Source organism: Danaus plexippus, chromosome 19 (assembly GCF_018135715.1).
Source record: "Danaus plexippus chromosome 19, MEX_DaPlex, whole genome shotgun sequence".
Lineage (NCBI taxonomy): Eukaryota > Metazoa > Arthropoda > Insecta > Lepidoptera > Nymphalidae > Danaus > Danaus plexippus.
This window is the reverse complement of record NC_083549.1, coordinates 4,058,405-4,085,609: the sequence shown is the minus strand read 5'-3', so window position 1 is coordinate 4,085,609 and position 27,205 is coordinate 4,058,405. Positions and strand designations below refer to the sequence as shown.

At 31.8% G+C, this 27,205-nt stretch overlaps 1 protein-coding gene and 1 long non-coding RNA gene across 2 annotated transcripts in view; one reads left to right on the top strand and one right to left on the bottom strand.

Moving 5' to 3' along the window:
- Nucleotides 1-483: 483 nt before the first annotated feature.
- Nucleotides 484-27,205, top strand: part of LOC116767896 (RNA polymerase II elongation factor Ell) — a 37,521-nt gene continuing 10,799 nt past the window's right edge. The window contains exons 1-8 of the mRNA XM_032658419.2: nucleotides 484-842; nucleotides 9,404-9,451; nucleotides 22,266-22,364; nucleotides 23,628-23,779; nucleotides 23,863-24,339; nucleotides 25,926-25,996; nucleotides 26,074-26,230; nucleotides 26,738-26,958. Coding sequence (XP_032514310.2) covers nucleotides 708-842; nucleotides 9,404-9,451; nucleotides 22,266-22,364; nucleotides 23,628-23,779; nucleotides 23,863-24,339; nucleotides 25,926-25,996; nucleotides 26,074-26,230; nucleotides 26,738-26,958 — 1,360 coding nt within the window. The 5' untranslated portion in view covers nucleotides 484-707. The remainder of the gene's footprint in view (nucleotides 843-9,403; nucleotides 9,452-22,265; nucleotides 22,365-23,627; nucleotides 23,780-23,862; nucleotides 24,340-25,925; nucleotides 25,997-26,073; nucleotides 26,231-26,737; nucleotides 26,959-27,205) is intronic.
- LOC133319404 (uncharacterized) lies at nucleotides 18,027-20,583 on the bottom strand. Its single transcript, XR_009753025.1, has 2 exons — nucleotides 20,364-20,583; nucleotides 18,027-20,288 (listed from the first exon to the last, which is right to left on the bottom strand). It is a non-coding gene; the product is annotated as an uncharacterized LOC133319404 (long non-coding RNA).

Below are 27,205 nucleotides of genomic sequence, written 5' to 3'. Positions count from 1 at the left end.
GATGAAAATACTATTTGTATAATTTTAATGAGAATTAAAATTAAATATTAACATCCCACAATACAAATTTTTAAGTGTAAAATATGAACGAATTTGCTGTCCTGTAATTTTTAATAATGATAAAATAAAAACAATTAAATTAACTCAACTAAATATCATTTCGTTTTTTACACTAATATAGACAATACTGTTAAGCATATAACTATAACATAAATCAGGAATTGCCGTAATATTTAAAAAAAATCAAAAGTTATTTCTTTTATTTATACGTGTTATAGTCTTAACAAATTAAAAAAGTATGAACTAAATTCTTTTATTAGGACCAGTTATATTTATTTAATAAATAGTAAAAAAATATACTATTAATTGTTTAATTAATAATATAAATAATATTCAATATTATCATTTTTTTATTTCATTTGAATTTAGCGCGATTGATACAGAGAATGCTCGCGTTTCCTGTCAAAAGCGCCATTGCGCATGACAGTCAGTGCGGCCTTGCAGACTGAAGAGTGCTGCCAACAAAGGCCGAGTCGATGGGGTTACAAAAAATTGTTAATTTGGACATATAAAACCCTTTTGTTATTGTAATTATAATTTTAAATAGGTTGTGAATCTGTGATTACGTTAAGAAATGTGTGAATGATATGAATCGTGACGACTAGCAAAGGTGTCAGCTGGTCCACAGTGCGAATAGTGAATAAGAAATGGCGGCCTTGCCAGCAGGTGTTCAGTATGCGTTATCATCGGAGGCTAGTTATAAAGAAAACAAGGAACTAGTGTTTGTGAAATTAACGGATTCAGCACTAAAAGCTATAGAAGACTTCATTAGAAATAATAGGGTAAGTACATACGCCATATTGTTAATACCAAAACAGGCCAACAATGTCAGAGGCGCCATACTTATATTACAAGTTATCAAAACGAAACTGCAAATTTGTAATGTTTTTGCAATATCTATAGTTATTAAGATTAGAATATTGACTTATATTCAAATAAATGTAACAGAGTGCAAGATTAATATGTTCTTTACAATGTCACGCCACGTCAACATGTAGAAATTCTGCTCTGTTATTCAAAGATTTATATTTTATATGGCTATAATTAGAGTTTACTCGTCTTATTGTCACAGACTTTGATGGCCAACAAGGATATATCTTTCAACTTTAGAGATTTTTTTGAGAATAATTAATATTTCTCGACGCGATAACAACAAATAGTCTATATTTAGCATACATTGTTATCGACACTTCGAAACTATTTGAAAGTAATCCTAAATGCTAAAAAAGTCACAAAGGAACACATTCTTGTGGATTTCTTGTAATGATGTAATCAAAGTCTTTAGTTTCTAGCTAATGTCCACTTGGTAAAAGTAAAGTTTAATGGAAATAGTAAAGACTTGATTTTAAAAACAAATGAGTGTGCAATTTGCTTTGTAAATTCATATTGTGGTGAACAATTAGAGACAAAAGTGAGAACAAACTAATAATATATATATGTATATCATTAAGTTCATAAATCCTTAAACATAATGAAAATAAGAACACAAAAGTTTTATTAAAATGTTTCTGAAAATATTAATTGAAATATTTAAAATTTTTATATATTTAATATTTAAAGAGTGGATTTAGGTGTTTTACAGGACTAAGCTATTATTTTAACTACAGAAAATATGATTGTTTACTACAGGAATCTTCTAATGAGTTAAATCTATTAATAATTTTATATAATTTATAGAAAAATCATAAATTCACTGCATAAGTTTAGTTTAAAAAAAAACCTCTTAATAAATCACAATATGTCATTACACGACTCATTCCAACCATACAATTAAAATTATTTTGAAGGTACCTTACAAATAAATAGTTTTTTAGTGTTCAGATATTTGAACATCATATATATAGGATAGTTTTTATGGTGCTGCAATCTAGAAAGCAGATATTTATACTACTGCAATATTATTCCATGATACTCTAAACAATATATTTTGTATTAACTTGTAAATAAAATAAACTTAAATAATATTTCCTTTAATTCTAAGTAACTGATATTTCATCATTTCGTAATTTTTATTTCATATCGTAATGATATAAATTTGATCATAGATGGCGCTACATGTATTCATATAACATTGCCAGTATTTTTATTTAGATTATAATGACTAAATAAATCTTCCCCTTATCTGAATAATGATTATGATTTCGGAAAATTATCGCTTAACAATAAATTTACATTGAAAACATTGGAGAGGTGTATGTAAATAATTTAGCATTTTTGTAAGTTTTATGTGTTGTGTGCTGTTTTTGTTGAAAATATGTCTTTTCTGCCTGTTGAAAATGATTTAACATATCTTATAGTATAGAAGTGGTGTCATTGGAGACAATCTAAAATAGAATTTACACACTTGGAACAGAAACGTGATTCTGTTTTAGACTAAAATACATTATTGCGGAGACTAAAATATGATAGCAGTTTAAGAAATATTTATTACCGATTAAAAAGTAAACAAGGGAAGATTACATAGTCATCTGACATATCCAGATGACCAACGATATATGTACTTGTTACTTGTTTAAAAACATATGTAAATGATTTAGAACTTTTAATGGTTATGGTCGATTTGCTGGTTTTTTTCCATCTCATTACAATACATAATAATAATGAAATTTGCTAATTAGTTACAATAAGTATGTTTCATATTGTTTAAATGTCATTACATATAATCATTTTACAATAGTCTTTAGTTAAATTAGTTCTTTGAAAGAAGAAAAAATATTTTTGTTTATTAAGGATTAATAAACAATTAACCAAAAAATTACTAAGCTGCAGTCTGATCAAAGTGAAAGTCATTAACAGTGAGGTAACAAAGAAGAAAAAAACTATTGACAAGCATTGTTAGAGCTGAATGGTTGTAAGATGCTTAGTTTTCAATTTATTTGAAAAACCAGTTGTATAGAGACCCTTGTAACTAACTAACTGGGATAGTATAAAAATTATATCTTGATTGTCTTATGCCCATCATGCTTCAATAGAAATATGATAGATTTTTATCATTATTATCAGATCTTATAAGCTATGGTGAATAATTTAAATAACGAATCCATATGACACCATATAAAGTTAAATTACGATGAAATGTCGTAATATACTCGAGAAGCTGATCTATTTCTGAGCAGTCAACATTCGGCGCGTGTCGATTGGCCAGTTTCGCAAACCCAGGTACATTAGGTAAGCGAATCGGGCTCACCGTCACCTACAGCAATGACAATGTTCAGCTTTACGGTGAAAGTGTAAACTTTGGAGATTCCAAAATAAAAATGAAAAAAAAATATAACGTCTTCATCCTACTCCGCGTCCGCCTCAAACCGGTTACTAATCCAAAAACTGTAAGGATTGTTAATTCGATGGTAGAATAATATTAAATGAAGTACTTTATATTTGATTGTTTTTTTTGTTGGCGAGGTTTAAATTATCAAATATTACACTTACGCAAATAGAGAACTCGTTCTGTTTCGAACTCTTTTGTGGTCATATTCAGTATACATAAAAAAACTTATCAATTAAACCGCAAATTAGAACAAGCAACCCAAGTATGAGGTAATAAATAGACAATTTTGTTTTGATTGCAATAAATTGAACATGTGAGTTTTAATTCTAGAATAAAATTATAAACACCATCCATTCTAATTATATTATTTAATTAACAACTATTATTAATTCACATTGATAAAGAATTCTATATAGAATTTTTATTTTTAATTTTGGATACTAATAGCCAGTGTAAGGCCATAAATACATCGAAAATTATTGTAAAATAAAAGGAATTACCTTTTTTCCATACCGATTTTGAAATAAACCGCAGGTTTGAAAAGTACCCGAGGAGGCAGATGGCTTTTAAATCTATCGAAAAAAAAAAAACAATTCCGCAAAGTTGCCAACGTAAACAATTTATTTTGCAGTACAAGTTTATAACGCCTGGCCACCTGACAGATTCTCCCTACTGAGTGCACGTGTTTGAACATGGTGTATTCGTTGCATATAGACTAAAAGCACCCAACAACAGTAGAACTGCCACGGCAATTTGATCACTTTCACTAACATGGTTAGATTCGTAATCCCGTGTCTGCTATTGAATTTTTTGGTTATGACGGATGTTTTTTTTTGTTGTCTGAACGCGCCACCTGGTCTTTTTTTGAACATAAGGTCCATTGAATAATAAATCTCTTTTGAAATGGTATTCAATGTTTTTAATGTCCACTAAATTTGGAGTCGCCCATAGAAATGATCGGTTAAATAAGAGTAGCCAGCTCCATTGCTGTAACTGATTAATGGAACTACTAGTTTTAAAGTAGTGCGTAAGATCAAAATGATATTTTATGATTTGCCTAAAAATTTATGTCATAATATATATTATTTTCGTGCATAAAACGTATAAAAAACTACTATTGATTTTTAAGCAGTCCAAAGTACAATAGCCTTGATATGGCTAAAATAATTTCAAAGTAACTACATTTATTTAACTTAAATTAATTAGGGAAGTAAGTAATAATCCTCCGTACATCTTGTCCGTAATGTTGTTTGTATTGTAATCTAACAGATTTATATATTTTTTAATAGAAGTTTGTCAATAAAATTAGCATATTTTTTCGCATAAAGTGTTATAGGCGTAAGTAAATAATTTATTTATCATAGTTACATCTTTGTTATTAGTTTTTTAATTGTAATTTTTCAGTGAAAACAAAAATATCAATGTAATAATTATGTACACAATATATACTTTTATTTTTTATTTGATTCTTAAGTTTCAATCATTCGTTGGCGTCCGTATCGTCGTCTAGGGGAGAAACTCACATAAACGAAGGGTCCGGGGTCGTCGCACCCTCTTCCCTCAAATCTAACCACCTGGTTGTCCCTGTCCAACAGATGTCAGTCTCCCGAGGAATTGCGTTACTATAAAGAGGTTTCCTGCGTGGATATAGTACGTCATTAACAAAACCATGAGAGCATTAAATGAATGATTATATTGTATGAACAGACAATGAAAAAGTTTTATACTTTAATATACATTACATAAAGCTAGAACACCTGTGTCCTATCCTGTATTTCGAATGCATGGTTAAATCAAACAGGTTTGCAAAATGCCAGACAACCTATACAAGCCCTACTGCGCTCGCGCCGCTTTACGTAATGGTGATTGAAAGGATAGTTAAATATCATTAACTAGTCTTAGACTACAGCATTCACCAAACTAACATAATAATATAGTATTTCCCATTGAGTTATGTAATTTAAATAGCTATGAATCGTAACTAATTTCAAATTTTATTATAAAAAGATAAAGTATTTGAATGATTCTTTTACCATACAAATAATTTAGTATTTTAATTTAGTCAGTTTGTGAACCGCAATTTTTGTTTTTAGCAACTGCTCAATGTCTTGAATTATTAAAGTATTTTTATGTCAATTGACATTGAATTCGATTGACAATATTTAAATCTCGATAAAAACTATTTGCGAGGACGACGGCTTTCAGTTGCTTTGAGCTCAACAGGTAGACGATGACATATATATATATTTTTTGCTATTCTTTTACAGGGTCTCTCCTTGTAATAAATATGCTTTTTAATTATTGCAGGATTTGTTTCTATTCATTTCTCGCTTTAAAGTGCCGAACCCATTGTGAGAGTCAGCTGTTGATTCTTTGTAATTTGTGAAAAAAAAAATCCCTACCATTGAGCCGGAAACGGCTGTTGAATGTTTTTAGAAATAAAAATAAGAATTATGCTACAAGCATCTGAGAAACAAGTTGCAATAAATAGCATAACATAATATATTTGGCGGATCTCTGTTGAGAGATTTTTGTTCAACTTTCACGTATACAATAACAATGGTACTGGTTTAATCGGATGTGGCGTTGTTTTTAAAGAATGTATGTCGCCGGGCCCATCGTTCAACAGCCAGTGATTCGTGAGACTGCTGGCCCCGCCTTATATTTATACACTTTCTTGTCTTAAAAAAGTTAACGTACTGTCCGAAGAATGACCTATGAACTGGTGTAGATAATAAAGAAAAAAAAAATAATAAAAAAGGTTTTAGTATGTACTGCTATCTTATCTCACATGTATTTTGTATCAAACTATATTATATCACAAAATTATTAATATAATTATATAAAAAAAAATATATAATTGTCATAGAATAATTAATCCTTGTATAACACAGTGTTCAGATACATATGATTATAAATAATCAATTTTCATCAAAGATTTTAAACATGGTTTTATGTATTAAATTAATGTAAAAAAGAGCCATTACAGATGTGAACAAGCGAAATGTGTTCAGCCTTTTATAGTTGATACTTACTGTATATAATGCTGATCTTGAATTGAATATTAAATTTTTTGTAATAAATTTGCAACGAACTGTTTCTCTTAGCTTTTTGCTACATCTTTTCGATACAACTAGCTTACTGTGGCACTGGTTATACGGTCGTTGTTCAGTATATCCTGCGTATCGAGATAACAAACATTAACATTCATATTAGTATCGTTTTGAATTTAGTCCTCTTCTCTAAAATAAATAAAGTTCTAATGTGTTTCATTTTTTTTAAATAAAGTGTTTAACTCCTGACGCAAAAAAGGGGTGTTATAAGTTTGAGGTCGATGTTTGTGTGTTGGTCTGTAGCATCGTAGCTCTCAAACGGGTTGACCGATTTCGATGCTGTTTATTTAATTTGAAAGTCAGTTTCCTTGCGGTTGTTATTAGATATATTTGTCTTATATCGGCCACCCAGCGTAAGAGTATCAAGTCTTATTCAAAATAATGATTACTCGTTAAGGTGCTTAATGCTATCCGGTATGACCGTTAAATGATAATGAATGCTTGGGTATTTTTTTCATTTTATTGAAATTTAGTTACTTGTACTATTAAAAAAATGTGCCTTAAAAACTAGTATTATTAATTGTATTAATATTAATAAAATAGTTTAATAAGGTCGTTCTTATTAATAAAATAGGTATTTAGTTCATTAATATGATATAAATATTTTATTGGTATGCATATTAATATTCTTACATATTTTACGTATACACTAAGTGAGTTAATTACGATTTTTTCTAAATGGGAGGCAAAAATTATTGTAATTTTTTAGTTAAAGGTCTTCGTTATGCTAAGGTCACTTGTCCGTGTATTGCTTCACAATACAACGGAACAGTTCAACGCAAGGTCGGAAATACTTTTCATTTTAATGTTAGAGTTTGTAACGCTAATATCAATAGGTATAATGGTTACCAGAATCACTAGGATGAAAAAATAATCATATTAAAAGACAAATTATTATATTAACAAATTAATACCTCAAGCAAACTGTCCTCTCATTGTGTGTTTCGTTGTAAATTATTTTTTCGTTTTTTCAACTAGATATTTAAGTTAATTATATACTGCAAATAAAGACTTTATAAGGAACATATATTCTGCTAGGGAGAAAGGAATTATAGATAAATTTTGACTCTGTACTAAGTTATTAAAAATATACTTCAATACATTTCCTTCATTTGCAACAAATGAAATAGAAATCGCATTAGACCTGTATTAATTTTAAATTCTATACGCATTGTATGCTAATGCAATTTAATATTGCTGTTTGTAAATTTAATATGTTACTAGATTTGAACTGAAGCCACTTGATATCGTCGTTTTTTTGGACGGTTCGATTTACTTAACTAAAAATGTTTTAATTTTTATATATATTGACAGAAAGCAAAATGTTATCGCATTCAAAAGGTTATTTTACTTTATTAAGTTAAAAACTATTAATAATTAAGTATCTATATGTAATGATCTTCAAAGAAAGTTGAGGTTAATTCTTAAATTTATACACAATAGTCTCGCTCATTATGAGCTTTCAAACAAAATTTTGAAATAAAACCTATGAATACATTGTAATTAAAATTTAATCAGTGGTCGTAGTCTGATTTTATTTCCGTGTCGGCTCCCCGTGTTCGTAAACAGTTCTTTGTAACTCTCACATTGGGTCTGGTTAAGTAAGTAAAGCAATTTTTAAGTTTACATCATCAGTGTGGCGCACAGCCTAGTTATGTTTCTCGCGTTCGACCATCGCTGGTTGTGCAACGCAACAACTTGCCGACACTTACTTATTGTGGCCAGCTCGACTCGTTGCCCAACTGGTTTTACTTTTTGTCATGTAATTATAATGTTTTATTAGGTTATAGTCGACTCGGTTTGAAGCAATTCCTTTGTAATTAGCTTAGTTATACCTATATATTTAATTCCGTAAATTATATATCATCATGTAGTGTCATCAAAAAGTCATATTCCTTTTATTTCAAATCCTGGAACAGAAAATGTATATTTCAATTGAGTATTTAAGTAGTTCTTGTTATTTGTCAGAATAAATATATTCTGCAATTGTTTCTGAATCATTCCCATATAAACATTTTTATTCCCTATATGATTCATAGTTCGTCGTACTCTGTATATTGAAAATTTTACAAAGTACTATACTATGGTTATCATCGAAATACTGTCTTATTGAACTGCCGCGAAACATTGCGTCATATCGTATTTTCCGTAACACTTTTATACAATACAAAAATATTCTATTATACGTGAATAATATCTTGGTTACTATTAATAAAAAAATGTATTTTACAAAGATATATGTGGTCCTTGGTTAAATTCATTAGCAAATACTTGTTATTCTCGGTAAACGAGTAGTCTAATAAATAAAATTCAATACAAACAGAACAAGACTAGGAACGGAAAAAATAATTTTTGGTAAATTCTCGCTGGTTATATATTGTGTATTTGTAATATGCGTTTAATTTTGATAACCCATAAGGCATTAAAGTCACAGTAAAGTTTTTTTTTTTATATATTTTTCCAATTAAAATATAAATGAGGAAAAAACATTTAGATAAACTATTATCATATAGAAAATAACTGATTGTGAAATTTAGTTTGATAAAAGATTTCGAAATAAAAGAATATGTTTAGTTGTATTGTGAATGAATAAGGGGATGGAATAAAAGATTTAACCTCATGCTTTATTCATCTGTAAGCGTCGTGTCCCTTGACGTCAAAGTCATAATTACACTTAAAACACAAAGTTTCCTGATGTGCCACCACCCAACGAAATACTTCTATACATATACTTCTGTTTTCTTTTTTTTTTTTTATTTTGAAACAAAAAAAGTGAAAAAGACCAAGTCTTAAACAGCACACAATTTAATTTTCTCAGATAATGTAAAACAATTTATGTAAGTTTTAGTATATTTGAAGGATAAATAATGCAGGCTTACCAACTTTCTTAGTTCTTATATAATATACATGTATTTTATGTAATTCTACATCAGTAACATTGTTATTTAATTTTTTGTTTCAGGACAAATTGGCAAAACCTAAAATAGAGTTCCTACCTGGAAATCAAGGGGTAAGTTTAAAATTTTGTCTATAAACTAGATATATATATATATATATATGCTTTTTTTTTTTTTTTCGTCGTTAGTATCTGTATTTATTGGCTTTACTGTACTTACTATACATACATACTTCAAATCTTTTGAGAATGTCAGTTTAAGTTTGAGATAATAATTGAAAGTCATTTTATATGCATTTTATGACATCTGTTAAAACAATAACACGTACTTATCCATATAGTTTACATAATACTTTGACCTTATCTGTAAATGTTAGTGACGAAGCTATTGAGAAATATAAATATGTACAATGAAACTGCAGCTATATGAAAATAAATTTATATTCGTCTGTGACAATATAACAACGTAACTATTTCGGTAGTGAACGGTATTCTTGAGGTAGGCGTCTGTGAATAATTCAATGATGATTTTCACATGCTGGCGTTATAAATTTATTGTTACGTAACTGTATGTAATTCAAATTTCTGGATTTATTCGACTATAAAAAGCTATTAGCTATACTTATATGTGGATGCAGTTGGCTACAGAGATCGTTAAAGATCCGTTATGTATTTTTATTGTCTAGTTTTCTGCCAACTCCCCGTTTATTGCTTATTTCGGCCTACTTAATCTGCTTGGATATTTGGGAGAAGATTAACTCATTTTATATTACCTCACATGCTTAAAAATTGCGCAAGGTTTTAATCACTGTAGGGTTAATTGGGTCCTTGTTTCCATCGAGTTTATAACAACGAAATGTGTGTGTCCAGTAGCGATCTATATTTATCTCTCATAACTTACGGACAATATAGAATTATCAAAGACAGATCTAGCCTGTTAATCCTAACTGGTATGAGACACCAGCGGCGACAGGGGCGGCAGACGACGCGGGCCTTGACTTGCCTCGAGCGTACCAGTTAACGCTTGCAGCACTCGATAAGCTTGCGAAATTCTACGATGACCCACTTAAACGATTTCGTTTTGATGCTTTTCGTTTTGGCTGCTCTAATAAGTTTACCCTAAATATGTTTTGTTATTAAAATTACCTTGGACGGCACATAAGTTACAAATTGATAGTTTCTGTCTAAAGAACTCTGATGCAAAAATGTTTGAAAACAATGACCAATCAAAGCTATATCCGTTTAAATGTTCATTGTAAATGTCTTATAGGTTTACAAAAACGTAACTAATGCAATACTGTTTACAAGGTGATAATCCTCGTCCGATCCTGCCTCCGACGGCCGGCGCCTCCGACCGGTTCTGTTAGCCACCGTCGCCCCTCGCCTGTCTGATATGATCTCTTCTCTTTTTCTCTTGTCCATGTCGTATGTAAATGACCCCGATCGTCCTTATTAATATATTTAATTTCGACTACTTCACAATCCTACGGAGATTACGTAAGTCGTTTCTAAATTTTCACTTCCATTCTATGCATCCTTGACTTTGCGTTTTAAATTTATAAATATATAAATTTCATCGAATATAAGTTCCAGTAAAACCGTTTGCCATCACGATATAATTCTTTGAATATCTCGATATCTGTACGTTTGGTGCGAGTTTCTGGCATTTATCCAACTTGCACATAATAACCACAATTCAATGAGTTGCGGACCAGAATAGTAAATAAGATAGAGTGGATGGAGGGTGTAAAAATAGATACGGTTCTAGTCGCATGCGACTGCACCTCCCAGGTGCGACGGCCGTTGTCCCCATATTACTCATGACTAACTCACTCTGTTTAAAATACAACCTTTAATAACATCATATATTTATTTATTCCTTTCTTTCAAGGATCTCGTTCGGACGTCGAAGTTAAATAAAATTGTACATATAATTACATCATTTCATATATCGTTGAAATTATCCTGACATGACTTATTATTCACTTTTTAAATGCCACACAATGAAACGAAATGTACTTTTACGGCAAAAATTTTACATTGCATTCCTTTCCACGTAAAAAGCGAATGTCAGAATTAAGAGAAATAAATTTATTTTTACGTTCATCTAGTTTGAAGAATTTCAGAATTAATGTTACAGATTTATTTGTAAGAGCAATGATCTTTCTTTTGTATTAATGGCTTATCCAGTTTTTTCAAATAGTGCTAGTACAGAATAATTTTTCTTGATGTTATTCTTGTTAATAACAAATGATATATCTATATTATCTAATGAATCACTCAGTCTATGTACAATGAACTTAGTACAGTAAGCAATATTAAATTGTTAATCAGTATGTATTATTAACGTTAGTTGAATACGTTCTGATCCGACCGGGTCGTTGTCCTCCCTGGGCGCTTTATTTACACCATCGTATTATGGACCCGTTATTGCAAACCTTGAAAACAGGATTCGGTTTATAATGACCTTATGGATATATATCTTTATCTGAAAACTTTTGTTACGCGTTTCCTTCAAGTCGGGCGCTATTTCGTCCGACGTGATTTGTGCAAATATTTGCATAATGAGAATAGTTTTAAACGTGTTAATTTCTTGTAGGAAAATAACTCTGTGGTTATAAAATGTTTGTCTGCGTGTAGTAAATTATTTTGGATACGATTATTTAACCGTTCAAAATGTAAACGTTTCTTTTTTTCTGTTATGACTCACATTTTCGGGCTTGAAAGTATTTTCGTAGTATCTCTTTCACAATATTGTGCTATCAGAGATTTCATTTTTCAATTTCCAAATATAATATATGAAATACTTTAAAACACGTAATCTCTTTCTTTATAATATCTGTATCAAATTCCAATCTATTGGCGGTATATATTTTATTGCTAAATCGTTTGAAATGTTCTATCAAGCACACCTTTATCAGATTATAATTAACAGCCACATGATCAAACAATAGTGTTTACATTCATTACAAGGACAACTTCTTACGATGTCATCCACTTTAACTTGATCTCCGTAACATTTTATCAACCATAGAATCAAGTGTCAAGATAAACTAGTCATTGTACTATAATGTTGCACGGAAGTTACAATGAAAATATGAGGAAAGTCTTGATTCACAAAGGTGAAGTTTTGGTTTTATTAACATTATTTATAATGTTAGTAATTCTTGATGTTAGAATATCATATATGGAAAGGAAGTTGAATATAAATTTTGCAGATTCGACCTTTTTAATATACAGTTACATGCTGTTAATAATTACATCTGTAAGAATGTACATTATTTTACTTTTTTTGTACAAGAATTGAATATAATCTGCAAGTTGATTGCTCTGTGTATATACAAGTTGAAGTCGTGTGTACAGAGGGTACTGGGACCGGCGGAACAGTTCTGATTTCCTCGTGGTAATTGCAGAGGTATGCGGACGGTTGTGTCGTCTTATTGGGACTACGGCTACGTGAGCGTTGTTCACTTTCACTTTGCATTGCTCACAGTAGCGAGAACGTTGCCATTGGATACCAACAGCCTATAGATAACACTGGAACATTCAAATAAACCTCCCTTATATTTTTTTTTCATATATGAACATAGCTTATATTTCAATCGCCGCCACTTGAGATTGACCACATCGATTGACATTTGACTAGTAACCCACTTTGACTTTCACTTTTATAACTATCTAATTATACACCTGTTTGCAAAAAGAGGCACTCGATTTATTTTCTACCTATCCGAAATGATTACATTGTTAATTGTTGAAAGTTCTTGTTGACTGTAGGTTTTACATAACTGTCGAGATATAACTTTAAATAATATTAAAAATGTTTATTTAAACCTTTTGTAACACGGAAGGAATATCGAATTTCAAAATGTTGCTTGTTAAGTATTTTCTATATTTGTCAGAATGTTAAGGCGATCCTCCTAAAAGTCAATGCAAGTAATTTTAAAGTAGCTGAAAATTCTTGATGGTGGTGTTAATTGCGGTGTCAGGAGAGTGCTTCCGTTTATGAATAGACTGGTTCTAGAAGAAAACCACAACCTGAACGTTTAGCTTAGCGTTTGCACTTATCTGTTTAGAAATCTCAGTTTCACGTGTGGTCTCCTAGTGGAACCTTGAGGTAGTGAGAGGTACAAATGAGTCTTATAGCTTGGAAGGAAGAGGAGGAGACAGCGAGAACGCTGTCTGTCTATCAACAAGCTTTGAATTACCATATCGATGATATATACATATATTGAAATTATAAAACTTGCGTCCTAATTGAAAACAAGAAACTCGCGGAGAGTTTAGGCCTTCCAGTACATACTACATAACATTTACAAATACAAAAATAGTTTATTTTGACATTTAAATTACATTTTTACGACTATGATGAACAAAAAAATTTTCCAATACTTTTGTACTTTTAAATAAAGCTCACATGGTAACAGACACCGATGAATCTTGAATATAGAAAAAATCCAATAGAAATGTATGAATTCAATGTCGTAAGAAAAATACACAAACTTCAAAAAAATAAACAGCAATAAATCTTTTCTTAATACGTATAAATAGTCTAGTCATGCATAGAAACTCCAGCGTCCTTAATTTCAATAGCATTCGACCTTTTACCAGACCTTTGACGGTCACTAGATAATATTGGTATCAGCACTTAGGGTAAGATATATGTTGTATGTACTCATTAGCAAGTTGCCATATTGTCGCTCTGATGAGAACTAGAGCTCGCTAATTTTCATTTGATATTCAACAGCCGTTATTTTATACCATTTGAAATTTCGCTGTAATAGCTTTAGTTATTATATGGAACCTTTTTATTGGATATCTTTATGGTTTTTTCTTTTAACAAACATCTCTTGGCGGAAGGGTGAGTCGGATATAGGTACGTAAGTTTGACCGTAACGCGTTTGACATAATGCTGTTTTTCCGTTAAAGAAGGGAAAGTTACCGTGTTTGAGAATGCCCGCACATCACAGACTGCTAATACAACTTTCGATACCCAAATAGGAAATACAATTTTGTTTATTTAAAGATTTTGTTCGATAAGCGCAGAGAACGTTTCTTCGGTGCACATAAATTAAAGGTTAACAAAAATGTTACCAAGCAAAATACTTATCATTGTTTTATGAGTTGTTTTTTTGTCAAACATGATTGATACCATGTGTTGACTTTTAAAAAACTACTTAACATCAATAATGGTCTAGTAGTTTTTCAAGAAACATCTTCTTAAAAAATTACTGTATAAACAACAGATAACTACGCAGTGTCTTTATAGTTTAGAATTCAAGAAACTATTTTCTGTATACAAATACATTAGCAATGTGACATTGGTCAATTATTTTGCGTCATTACAATGTCACTCGATGAAAAATTGTAAACCAGGGGCATACAAATTTATCGTCGTGTATAAATAAATCGATAGTTTTTGTTAAAAATATATTAATATCTTATCGGTTAGATGATGTAAATATCGCGCCATTCTTTATACTTCATTTTTTTTAGCAATAAAAAAAAAACAAGTGAATACAGTCGTTACAAAATATTAAAATGAAAAGCGATTACACAATTATTGCAAAGGCTGTGTCAATATGAAATATAAACAGGTAGAAACTTGTAGCAATTCGTCATTGATAGAGCTTATGAATAAAAAAAAGTACACAGAAAAAATATATATACAGGCTGATCGAAATTCTTCCAGTCGGCACTTTCACCTATACATTTTTTTATTATTATAAGTTTTACTACATAATCTGTTAAATTTATCATTAAAACGTCTTTTTGGAGCTTGTTTATAAGCCGATTCAAAGGAGATGTTTAAATTTTTTGTAGTGTAATAGCAATATGCTCGAATTCATATGACGGGTTCAGGGGCCGGAAATGGCTAGACAAATTTGTGGTCTCAGACTTTATAGCCTAAAGCTAAGCTGGCTGGCTCTCTTAGATCTATTGCGAAAGTTAACTATAGTCTCTTATAAATTATACTTGGGAGGTCTTACATAATTCAAGTAAAAGTTAGCCTTCCATTGGTATCAATTTAAGAATTGCAAGTGAAAATTTACAACAGATTTAAGCCTATTGTCGACGTTGATTAGTTTCTCTGATTGAATTCCATTGCGATACGTATGCAAGGTTCCATTATGGCCTTCGCCCCAAAACACATTTTGTATAGTATTGAGATCTACCAATTGTTTTATTAAACCAGTTCGTGGCATTAATGTCGAGTAAATTAATTGAAAAGTAGGTATTAATTGTAATTGCAGCTTTATTTTGGTGCCCTTTTAAAATTACTTTGTCATTAACTATTGGTAATTAAGATTCGTATAACGTGTTATATTGTATAGATTCTCAAATGTTTATAAAAATGTTAATTTGTTGATTAAGAAATATTCTATATACAAATTGCAGAAGCCTTGATCGTTCTTTCCCAATATAATTTGAATTTGACTAAATTGTGTATTATTATTTATTATATTTAAGTGAGTCTTTGGTTTTGAAATAAGTTTGGTGATTCAATTGTCTCTCCCCCAAGGCGCCTGTCTCGTAATACCCCGTTACACAACAAGTCCTTTCAGTAGTATCTCCAATATGAGATAAATTATTTTCTAGACATTTGTATGAAATTGTCTCGATAATAATATAACAATGAGATAAAATCGTATTATTTATGTTTAGTTGAAACAAATTATTAGGGTATAAATTTTCTATGGCAAACGTGCTGCTTGCGTGTATTACTTCTTTCATTACTATTATAACTAAACCTTAACGATTGTGTACATATATAATACTCTACTAACTTTGACATACCGATTTTAATTTATTTTTTTATATAGATTTAAAATAAGTATGCTAATATCGTTCTTAACACACTTTTAAAAAAGCTAAATTTTACTCGGTTCTAGTAGAACAGTTTTTATTTAGTAGAATACCGTAAACACACTTGTACAAAAAGTGAATGGGTTATTTGTCGAAAGTGAAAATTTTACAGTTTGACTCAAATTAAAACAACAGTGACATCTAAACATAGCCTACATAATGGAATAAGTTTTTAGGATACATTCATTATAATATATAACTAAATTCGCGAAAAATGAAGTAACTTTGGTTTAAAATTGAATGATACATTTTATAATTAATCATTTGTTGCTAATATCAAAGGTATTCATTGCACTGTAACTGTATTAAAACCTCTAAGACTAACATTAATCAATATATCAATGTATGATGGTTGTTTGTCACAATTCGTTGGGATGTCCGCTTTCAAACAACAATAAGGCTCGCCTAGTTTGACTTTTGTATTGAATCAATTCAAGCATTGAGTTGTTTCGCAGACCATTTGTCAGCTTTATAGTGTACTGTTCACCGTTTGTATTTAAAATAATACCGTCCTTTGCTTATAAATAATATGTTGTTACTTGTTATGTGTATTGACTTTATAATTTTATTATTTATAGTAAGGATTAAACGAGAATTCTTGAATTATATTATTTTTATACGTTTCACATGAGTAAAATATTTTCTACCACATAGTAGAGAAATATGATATTTTTTTTTTGCTTAATCACTAATCATGTGTCTGTAGATAATATTATATTTATCATATATGACTATCAGTTGTTATTATAATAATGCACAAAATAAGAATTCATGTATATCTACTAAGAAGATATTAAAATTAAATGGAATATATAACTCTTATTTGTGGATAAAGCATGACAGCTGTTTAAAATGATAACTTTTATAATTATGTTATGATTTACGTATGTAATATTTACAAACTAAATTTTCTAGAACACTCTTAATATTTATAACACGAAAATGATTCTTACTTATTGTACATTTATCTGTTGTACAAATATTCAGTGTCGTATTCATCAAGTCACCTATATATCTATATAATAGTCCCTTATATTGTATAGGGAGGCGTGGTCGCCGTCACGGCGCGTCGGCGCCGCGTCTGACAGATTGTTCTAGATTAAAACTTCACACCCATTTATCTTAACCTCACTAAATCGAATATTCAGAGACACTGATAGTTAACGTGGAATTATACCAAGTATATTTTAATGAATTTAATGTTATTACATCGATAATAACAGATAATATAAATCATCGGCGAAAATATCTTGGATCAGAATTCGATTCGTGAATACATGCTTCACTAGCACCTTGATCTAAATACTGGCGATATTGTGTATAGAAAGAGAGGCATAGATCGTTATTCGTATACAAAGTTTCTATTTATCGAATTAGGATTTTTTTGTAAAAAATTATACATTGATGTTATATGTATTTTGCACTCGAATGCAAATGTATGAAATTAATTTTATTTTACTGCCGTGTTATGAAACTCGGTTGCACAATAATTTAATCTAAATGCTGTAGTAGGGGTTACAGATTTTATACCTTTCACCATTAATATTTTAATGTTAACTCGAACTTATCACGTGAATATTTTACATAACAGTAATTCTAATTAAAATTCCGTATAACTTGTGAACCCAAATTAATATTTAGTGTACGCTATTCGACAATGGAAATGTAATAATGTAAGTGTTTAGTAAAAGTAACAGGCTATGAATGAGCGCACAATGAAGTCGGCTGTCGCAGACATGCCTTTTACTTGCCATTGTCTTTAATGTTTCTAAGAGAAGAATTCACATTAAACTAGTATTGATAGACTTAAATGAACAACGTCTTTTAACGATTGAAACAGTTTTGTTTATAAAAATAACACTGGACATGAAACGTTTGTGATAATTCCATTGGATCGTAATAATTTGTTACATTAAGTGGCGGAAATTCTATTAAATTGGGTAATAGCTGGAAAGAGGTCCGTTACGCAGATATTTCGATACCCAGCCTCGTGACAGCGACGTAAGGCCGTGCCTGCAATCACGTCGCCGGTGAGAGGCCAGCCTTCGTTGTTCGGAAGGTCGTCTTATATGGCTAGGAGAACGGCAAAGGAATCCTTTAAAGACACGCCCGGAGAATGTTTGTTTGATGTAATTATATTATTTATGTTTTAAAAATGTTATAAATATTTTTATGTATTGTATTTAGTTTCATTGTTACTTATTAGTAAAATCGATTTAATGAAGCAGTAACAGAACGCACTTTCATACATCGTGAATGTATATCTCATATATATCTAATCAGCTGCACACGTTAAACAATTAATAATGGAACAGTTCAATAACCTAATGAGGAGTACACAATGTATTGTTTGCTAAGTAATCTGTATAGTTTAACGTATGTGTTGTATTTTTGTTAACATGGAGAACGCAACTCAAGCAATTAACCTGTTCCTTGAGCGTGAGCAAACCGTGGTTCAGTAGTCTTCAGAAACTGTAATCGAATATAGAATATCATAAGACCTTCGTGATAATATTTAACGGATGTCAATGTATATTCAAGCCGATCTGTATGGAGTATCTCGATAATTTAAACCATCTTGCTTTCAAATACCACTCGCTATATCAATTCAACATTATTAATTCTGTTTTTTTTTACGTTTGTTGGACGGAATTAAACGAATCGCTGTTACCTCACCAGTGCCAACGATTGCGACAAGACGGCCGTATATTCTATTAGAAAGTCGGTGAATATGCAAATAGTATTGTAGAAACCTCACGAATAACTGCCCGCTCACATCGCCTTTAAATGTGTCTGCGATGAAAGTGACGGCTACCGTTACTTATTGTTTGACCATTTTTTTTTATTTTTCAGTTTTTTGTTTTAAATATTGTTTGAGTAAAATCAACTACTATATGTTGTTTTTTTAATATAATTCATATGCTCGGGAGGTCTTACTTTGTTTCCGTATTAAACTTGTTTGAAAACAATATCATGTTTCGCGTCGGTTGCTTACGGTTTTTATATATACATATATTTTTTATAAATCCTGTTACTTTTAACGATTGTGCGAAAATCCATTTAATTTAGACGGTTCATACTTATCACCGGGAAAAAATGAAATGAAATTAAGACGATAACTATTCATTTCTATAAAAAAAGGTACTTAAAAATATATGTATAAACAATTTATTATTCCCAATAGTTTCCATTTAACAGATGCAAGGTTACCAGATCGAAGCGCAAATATGTTATTTAGTTATCATTATTATTGCCAGTTTATAAGTTTAATATGTATATAGAAAATAAGATAATACACAAGTCGGTAAGCAATTAACGTTGGGCCGATCACAGACCAGCTGCGTGGATTTCCCGCTATGATGCGTGTTGAGAACTATTTATTATCGTTCACTGCTGACGTGCGACGGTCACGAGGCAATGTAAATTGTGTACAAAGTCTATGGCATTAAAGTTGATTTTTAATTGTGCGACCTATACCACCTCCACAACGTTACGTCAATAAGATACAACACGTTAACTGGCTCGGCTGGGGCGTATGGCTGACCGTTCTGTGTCCGGGTTTGTCGCATAGAATATGTAACACAAAAATTATATATATAAAATAAAATAATATATATGGCGAATTTATAATGCCTACTCTGTTAGCGCTCGTTTCTATTAATATCCGCGTAATAAAATAAATACAGCAACAGCTATATAATCCAAGGTATAGATATTTAGTAGTTGTATCTCGAAGCGAACCGAACCGGTTCGGTCGGCCTCTCACTTTATAATTCTGTACCGCTTGCTGTGAAATTAGGTAAGCAACAAAGCCTTGGTCGTTGCGCACTACGGAAAAACTAAGGAAATCATTTGATGCAAAATTATTCAATTAGTTTCTTAACTTCAAATCAACGTCTATAAACTAACTACCTACGCTGTTTCTGCTACTGCTACGTCATTGTTGTGCGTCAATATTAATGTCGTGTTTAATGTATACGTACAAAACATCATTTTAGTACCGCCATGGTAATAAATGAAAGAGGAATTTCCTCCGTATTTTCCGGTCCAACGGCGACTAAGGCGTAGACTTGAACGACCTTCACTAAAAGACAAACAATGTAACTGACAACCTTGACATAATCCTAACTGCAGGCGTTGCACTGACTGCACTCATTACCTAAAATATACATCTAATCGTATTAGTCATAACATGCGGTGGATGTCATCAAAATTGATTATTAGTGGCGGACGACAATGGATTATGAAGAAGCAACAGCTGAAATCCTCGGAACGTTACAAATGCGGCGGGCTAGACGGCTGTACACCGAATGCCGAAGTATTCCGCCGCGACGCGCTCTTTATATCGGCCGAGGTTGCTACCGTAGAGAAAGCCGCACGCCGCGCTCCCCCGCTGTGCCTTTGCTCTTGTCTCGTACTGGGTTTTTTCCTCGCCAGAAGTATAATTATATATACATACATTATACGATATATATCACTGTGAGATTCTGATTTGAAGGACATGAACTTTTTAATTATTACCTACCTATGAGTGGAAATGAGTAGATTTAAATGTTTCCCCTAAATCTATTTTTAAATCTGAACGATTTCACCATAAATAACTTTTCACCTTAATCTCTCGTATTACACATATCAGGACAAATATAACTGCGATAGCTTTGAAGGATTGCTTTTCCTTTATGATATATTGTATGATGATCGTGGACACACTTTTAATGGGTTAATTGGCTGGCATTGTGGTGCTGGCAGACGTCGCCAGCCCGCGGTCCGCGACCTTAAAGCGACTCGGGGGCACGCATGTAGGTGACGCGCGACACATCGGCCGAAAAGATATTCGATATTTACCGTATCATTATATAAAATGTTTACGATATATGGTTAATACACTATGGGGACTATTAGTTAAAGTTCTGGCACGACTTAAAATATATAACAAATTTAAAATTAATATTCAGTTTTTTGTGTAATCCATGTTTCAGTAAGATACATAGATGGAACGGAACGATCAAATTTCAATCGCATATTACGTTCTCTTGCAAATTAATGAAACATCGCGTGTGTTTTGTATTTTGCGTCGAAACGGTACGCTGCGTTTAACGTTTGCTCATACGACTGTGGAGGCGCGACGTTGCCATTCCAGGCGATGAAAGTAGTTACTATCCCCAGAGTATATTACGAACAGAAACAACACCACTATATACATATATACAATGAATGATGATATGTAAAGATGTTTATACGTGTTCCTATTAACAACGCGACCTCAACTCACGAATGCTATTGTTTTAGAATGTGAATAATTCAGATAATAATGTGAGTATGGTTGCCAGAAGCGCTCAAATTTTCTCATTCTTAAAAATAACTTATGAGAATGTAAATGACCCAATGACCAAAAGGTATATTCCGTTTTAGTATATTTCCAATGGAAATGTTTTCTTTTCGCTTTGCGCGTACAAAGTAAAGTATGTAAAAGGAATTAGATAACAAGTTTTTCATTCAGTTAGTAACGACTCATTTCCTTTCGTTTGATATTATCGTGTGCATGGCGACGATAATTTAGAGAATTATAGTCATTTCTCTATTTACTTAATGTAAAACAAAATAAATATATTATCGTCCTTTTTTTAGTTAACTTAAACTCAATTTACTAATAATTAATTATTAATAAAAAACATTGTTTTATCATGCATATTGTTCGTGTCTGTGACGTACATGTTTGACAGTTGATTAAAATTCAAGATAATCGAATTAAAAATAATATATAGATGAACTGAACATATTTTAAGTTTACTTTTGGCCAACTCGGTATACATTATCAACGAATAATATTTAGGGGCAGGTGCTGTAGAACTCTAACCGTAATGTATTTTATAATCTAAATTGCTTTATTGCTAGGAAATCTTTGTCTTATTTTACAATAGAGGTGAACATTGCGACCTTTTTATACATTTAAATACAAAATAGATTAGCGATATGTGATATATGTATATAAAATAATCTTTTCTTATTGAAAATATATTAAATAATGTGTGATATTTATCTGTTGTTTTATTTATTTCAGAAAATTTCCATTCCGACTCCAAGTAGTAGCAATGGGACATCGTCGGAGTCAACGTTTCGTTTCAGCATCAACAGCAATGCGGAAATGGAGGGTCCACAGGTATATTATATTGGACATATCTTTCAGTTTTACAACCATTTATAGCCATTTTGTTTATTATTTTTTATAATCTATGACGAATTGATATATGTTCGTAACTCCTTTAGGATAAAATGCTAATATTTTTTTTTAATATCTAAGATAAGTGGGTTCCTTGATAATAAATATTTAAGCCAGAACACGTGATTATTATAATATATCCGCGTTGATAACGACTTTAAGACGCTTTCGGTTATGAGATTTAACTTAGTTCTAGAATTTTCAACAGTATATATTTTTTTGTCGAATCATTGATTTTTTTGTCATTATTCATTTTCAATTTAAAAAACTTGTTTCAAAAAATGTCATTCAAGCGTTGTTATGTTAGTCAAATGTTATATAATTGTTGATTATTACTTTGAGTACAGTACCTATTGCACATTAAAACATCATGTCGTACGTGTGTCACTAAATGTTGTTTATAAAATATTTTATATCTACCGAATGCGAAATAAAACCTTATCGATGGAAGGTTCATTTCACTGTGATAACAGTTATATCGGACTCGATTAAAAGAACTGAAAATATTATATAATATAATATTGATCATTAATTTACAAGACGAGTGTATTTATTATTTAGTATTAATAAAATTATATAGAATATGAGGACGTTAAAGCATACTAGTTATGGTTAGTAGGTCGCCGACCGGTGGATTCCATAAGTTCAGAACGACGAATTTGACAGAGTGACTTCATGTACGTCACCAACACCGTGTGCCCTGAATAATATGATCACAAATGATTTTAATACAAACCTAATTGACACATTTACATAGATACCTAATTTATTGCTCTTGATAAAATATATATACCTATATACAATAGGTATACTCCAATAGTTTAAAAGATACGAAGTAATAAAATATTGTATTGTAACTATAATTAGTTTATTATAGAAATAAATGATTTCTTATAAATTTTTTTCATTTTATTATTTTGTAATTAAATTAAAATTACAAGAACATCGTTCTTAAACGAGATTGGACACGCATGGACCGATAATCGCTAATATCTTGTTTTATGTAGTCATTAGTGAGAAATGTTACAAAATAATTGAATACCGTAATATAAACGAAAAATATATTTTTAAAATATTTTTATTATATTTTTCTATATGATTTTAAATTTAACGGGGTTTTATTTATTTAAGAATAATTAATTTTTATTAAGTGTGTTATTATGTTGCGTTCATCGTTTGAATGTTACGTTGTATGTATTTCAGGGTTCATTCGAGTGCGTTAGGAGCGGTGGCGCCAAACGCCTGGAATCGTGCGGGCCGCTGCCGAGACGGATGCGAGTACAGGCCAACGACGACTCATACGAGGCCACCAAGGACCGTATGTCGAGGACCATAGCGGCCGAACAGAGCAAATGGTACATACGAATGACCATGATTAACATTAGCTTGTATGATATATATAGGAATATATAATAGATAAGTTATTTAAACATTATAGCACCCGCGTCATTAAACCAAATCAAACGGATATCGGGAGACGCGTCAAGGTACGCTCCTGTGGGTTTTCGAATGGACCAGCGGCTCAGCTCGCCTCGCGGTTAGAGAGGGCTGAGCGTCCTGAGCGTCCTGAGCGTCCTGAGCGACCTGAGCGACCTGAGCGACCTGAGCGACCTGAACGCCCTGAGCGGTCTGAGCGACCCGAGCGACCTGAACGCCCTGAGCGACCCGAGCGACCTGAACGCCCTGAGCGACAGGATCGTCCCGAACGTCAGGAATGGCCCGAAAGACCCGAGCGACAGGAACGTCCCGAGAGGCCCGAGAGGCCTGAACGGCAAGAGAGGCCGGAGAGAGTAGAAAGGGTTGAGAGACCGGCGCCGGCGCCCCGGCCGCAGCCCCCCGCCCCGGTCGCCGCGCCCCCGCACACACAGCCGCAGCGACCACCCCCCAATCCGGACCTCACCAGGCGGCCTCTTAAGTGAGTAGTCCCCGGTAGTATTTGGATGTCTTAGAGACAAGTTATAGTGCATTTATCACTTACGTCTTCATTTCCACCTATCACCAGGCGGGATTGAAGTCAAGCTGTATAGAGTGACAGTAAAAAATAATCTTCTCCTTAACAATAATCTTTTTAAATCATACTCATGGTAGATACTACATTAAGTTGTAGCCATCCCCTTAAGATATTTAATTTTTATGATTGTATTTCTGTTTATAAGACCTTGGTGTAAATATTGTTCGTAATTTCATTAACGTGATTCTCGGTATCTCACGTCGGAAATCCCAGAGTTCATTGCAACTACAATTTGATGCGATGAAGGCTAGGGACTTTCCCCTTTTTCCTTCGTATATACAAACATGTATTACAAAGCAACATACCATAAAAATAAATTAGTTTTTATAGATTTCTTTTCAATATTTAAACGCATTTATACTCTATCAGTGTTGTAGCTATAAAACAGCTGAATCAATAAAATGACGTGTCCTCTTGTAAAAACATGTTTTACGAATATTTCGCTATATTTACTCGAATAAAATTTAATGCTACTAATTTGGCTGTGAGAGTAATACGTAAAAAAAAAATAAAAAAAAATGACAAATAGGTTTTATTGTATGGAAAATAATATAATAATAACATTGAGAGTTTTTATTTTTTAAACAGGTATCAATGTGAATAACAAATGTTAGTATACATTATCGTTATCGCGTAAACCAGTCAGATAATGTGCGGTTGTTTGGTACAGGAAATGTGGTTATTGAATGTAGACATATTTAAAATGCACAAACAATTATATGTAATGATTGATGTACAGCAACTATTCACACGAAACGCTTCTCGCTTTCCATTTGCGGTTTTGCAATACAACGCCAGCTTAAATGACGATTAGTGCTTGAGTGACTCACGCTCCAAGGTCCCGATGCGAATTACTAAGCTGCACAACCGAGCCGAATAATACGATTCTTACATTATATTATCGATGTATCTATTTTAATAACAAAGGCCCGGGTTCAACGAAAAATAATCGATTGTCGATTGTTTTAAAATAAAACCGATTGTACTGGATGAGATGCAACGGAATGGATAAGACGAACCGCTTGTATTGTGTAATAGTTTGTAAAATTTTAACGGTACATTATATTTCAGTGGACATGGTCCTTTTATTATATAGAAAAGTTTTAGTCTCATAAACGGATACGTATTTATTTATTTTATTAAGATTTTTTTTTTGCCACAAATGGTAGGGTTGACGCTGGATTAATTATTTATGTTTAATTTAAAACGTATCTAGGAATATTAAAAGTAATTTATGGAATAAGAAAAAAAAACATTACCTTTGTGAAGTAAATCTATTTTGTATAAATGTCACCGTATAGGGAAAATAATCGGAAATATAATAAATTGTATGTTCATAAAGTTTTTTAGCAAAACTCGATATCGAGTCTTGGTAGGTATTCCCTTATCTGACTCCAAAATAAAATGTGCATCAACAATTACTGTCCCCCGACTACGTTGTTCATTAACAAGATATATTCAAAGGTATTCAATTTTTTTTTCCTTTCCAGAGAAAGACTTATACAATTATTAGCACTGAAACCCTTCAAGAAGCCAGAACTATACGCAAGACTCATAAGCGGTAATATAACATGTCATAAAATGTTTACATACATACAATACTCAACTCGACTTGTAATAACGTCACCAACATTACAGAGGGTATCAAAGAAAAGGAACGCAGTATGGTTAACAAGATACTGCCAGAGATCGGAACGCTCAAGGACAATTGTTACCACTTACGTAGACATATATGGAACGATGTTAACGAAGATTGGCCTTTCTACACCGAAGAAGAGAAACATATGCTGAAGAGGTGACTATCGTTATTAACATCTCATTATACACACACGTATACTATTGTGTTATGATTTTCTACGTGTCACGTTACAGTAATATGATAGTTTCCACAGGAAGTCAATATGCGATACAATGTATGTAGATGTTTGTTAGCGAGTCGACTAAGTTTATTATTCTGCTTAGTATTATAGATATTAATCTATTTAAATTATATAAACGTTATCAATTTATGTGACGGAAATTTTCGTTTGTGACAATCGTACAGTTGTATAAATAAAGTAAACAAAAACGACTTACAACTAACGATTTTATATAGTTCGATTTGTTTAAAAGTTCGTTCGTTCGTTCGTTCGTGTCGAAATAGTACATATACATAATTATTATGAAAATTACTCTATTGAATTCGCCTATTAAATAATTGTATAAAACAGACATATCTATAAAGATGTAACTATATATTTTTTAATGATTACTATCTACGTGTCATATGAATAATAATAAACTAATGTATATAAATTCTCAGGCGGAAACCTCAAAATCTAACACCGCCTTTGAGCAGCGACTCCGCCAATTCTCTGTCACCTCGCGCGTCCCCCGGCAAGCGGCCGTCGGTCCCAGGAGACGAGCTGCCGGCGAAGAAACAGCGCATCTCTCACTACAGACGACCTTCACCACCCTCCTCAGGGTACGCCACCACCTCCTCCGGCGAGCGACACGCCTCTGACAATGAGGACGACCGCACCGGTAAGATTTGTATATTTCCAAAATGGCGTCCCCCCATAGGTTTATATAACATGGTCTTATATTCTAACATATATATTGTGAAAGATAATCGTTTCTTTGCAAGATTTTATCCTATTAATATATGTATATAAGATATGTATCTTATTTATATAAGTTTATTATTCCCAACAAACGGCATAATTAACTCTTAAATTTATTTATAAGTCTTGTTAGTCTGGAGATTAAATTATTTAATTCAAAGTGTTCA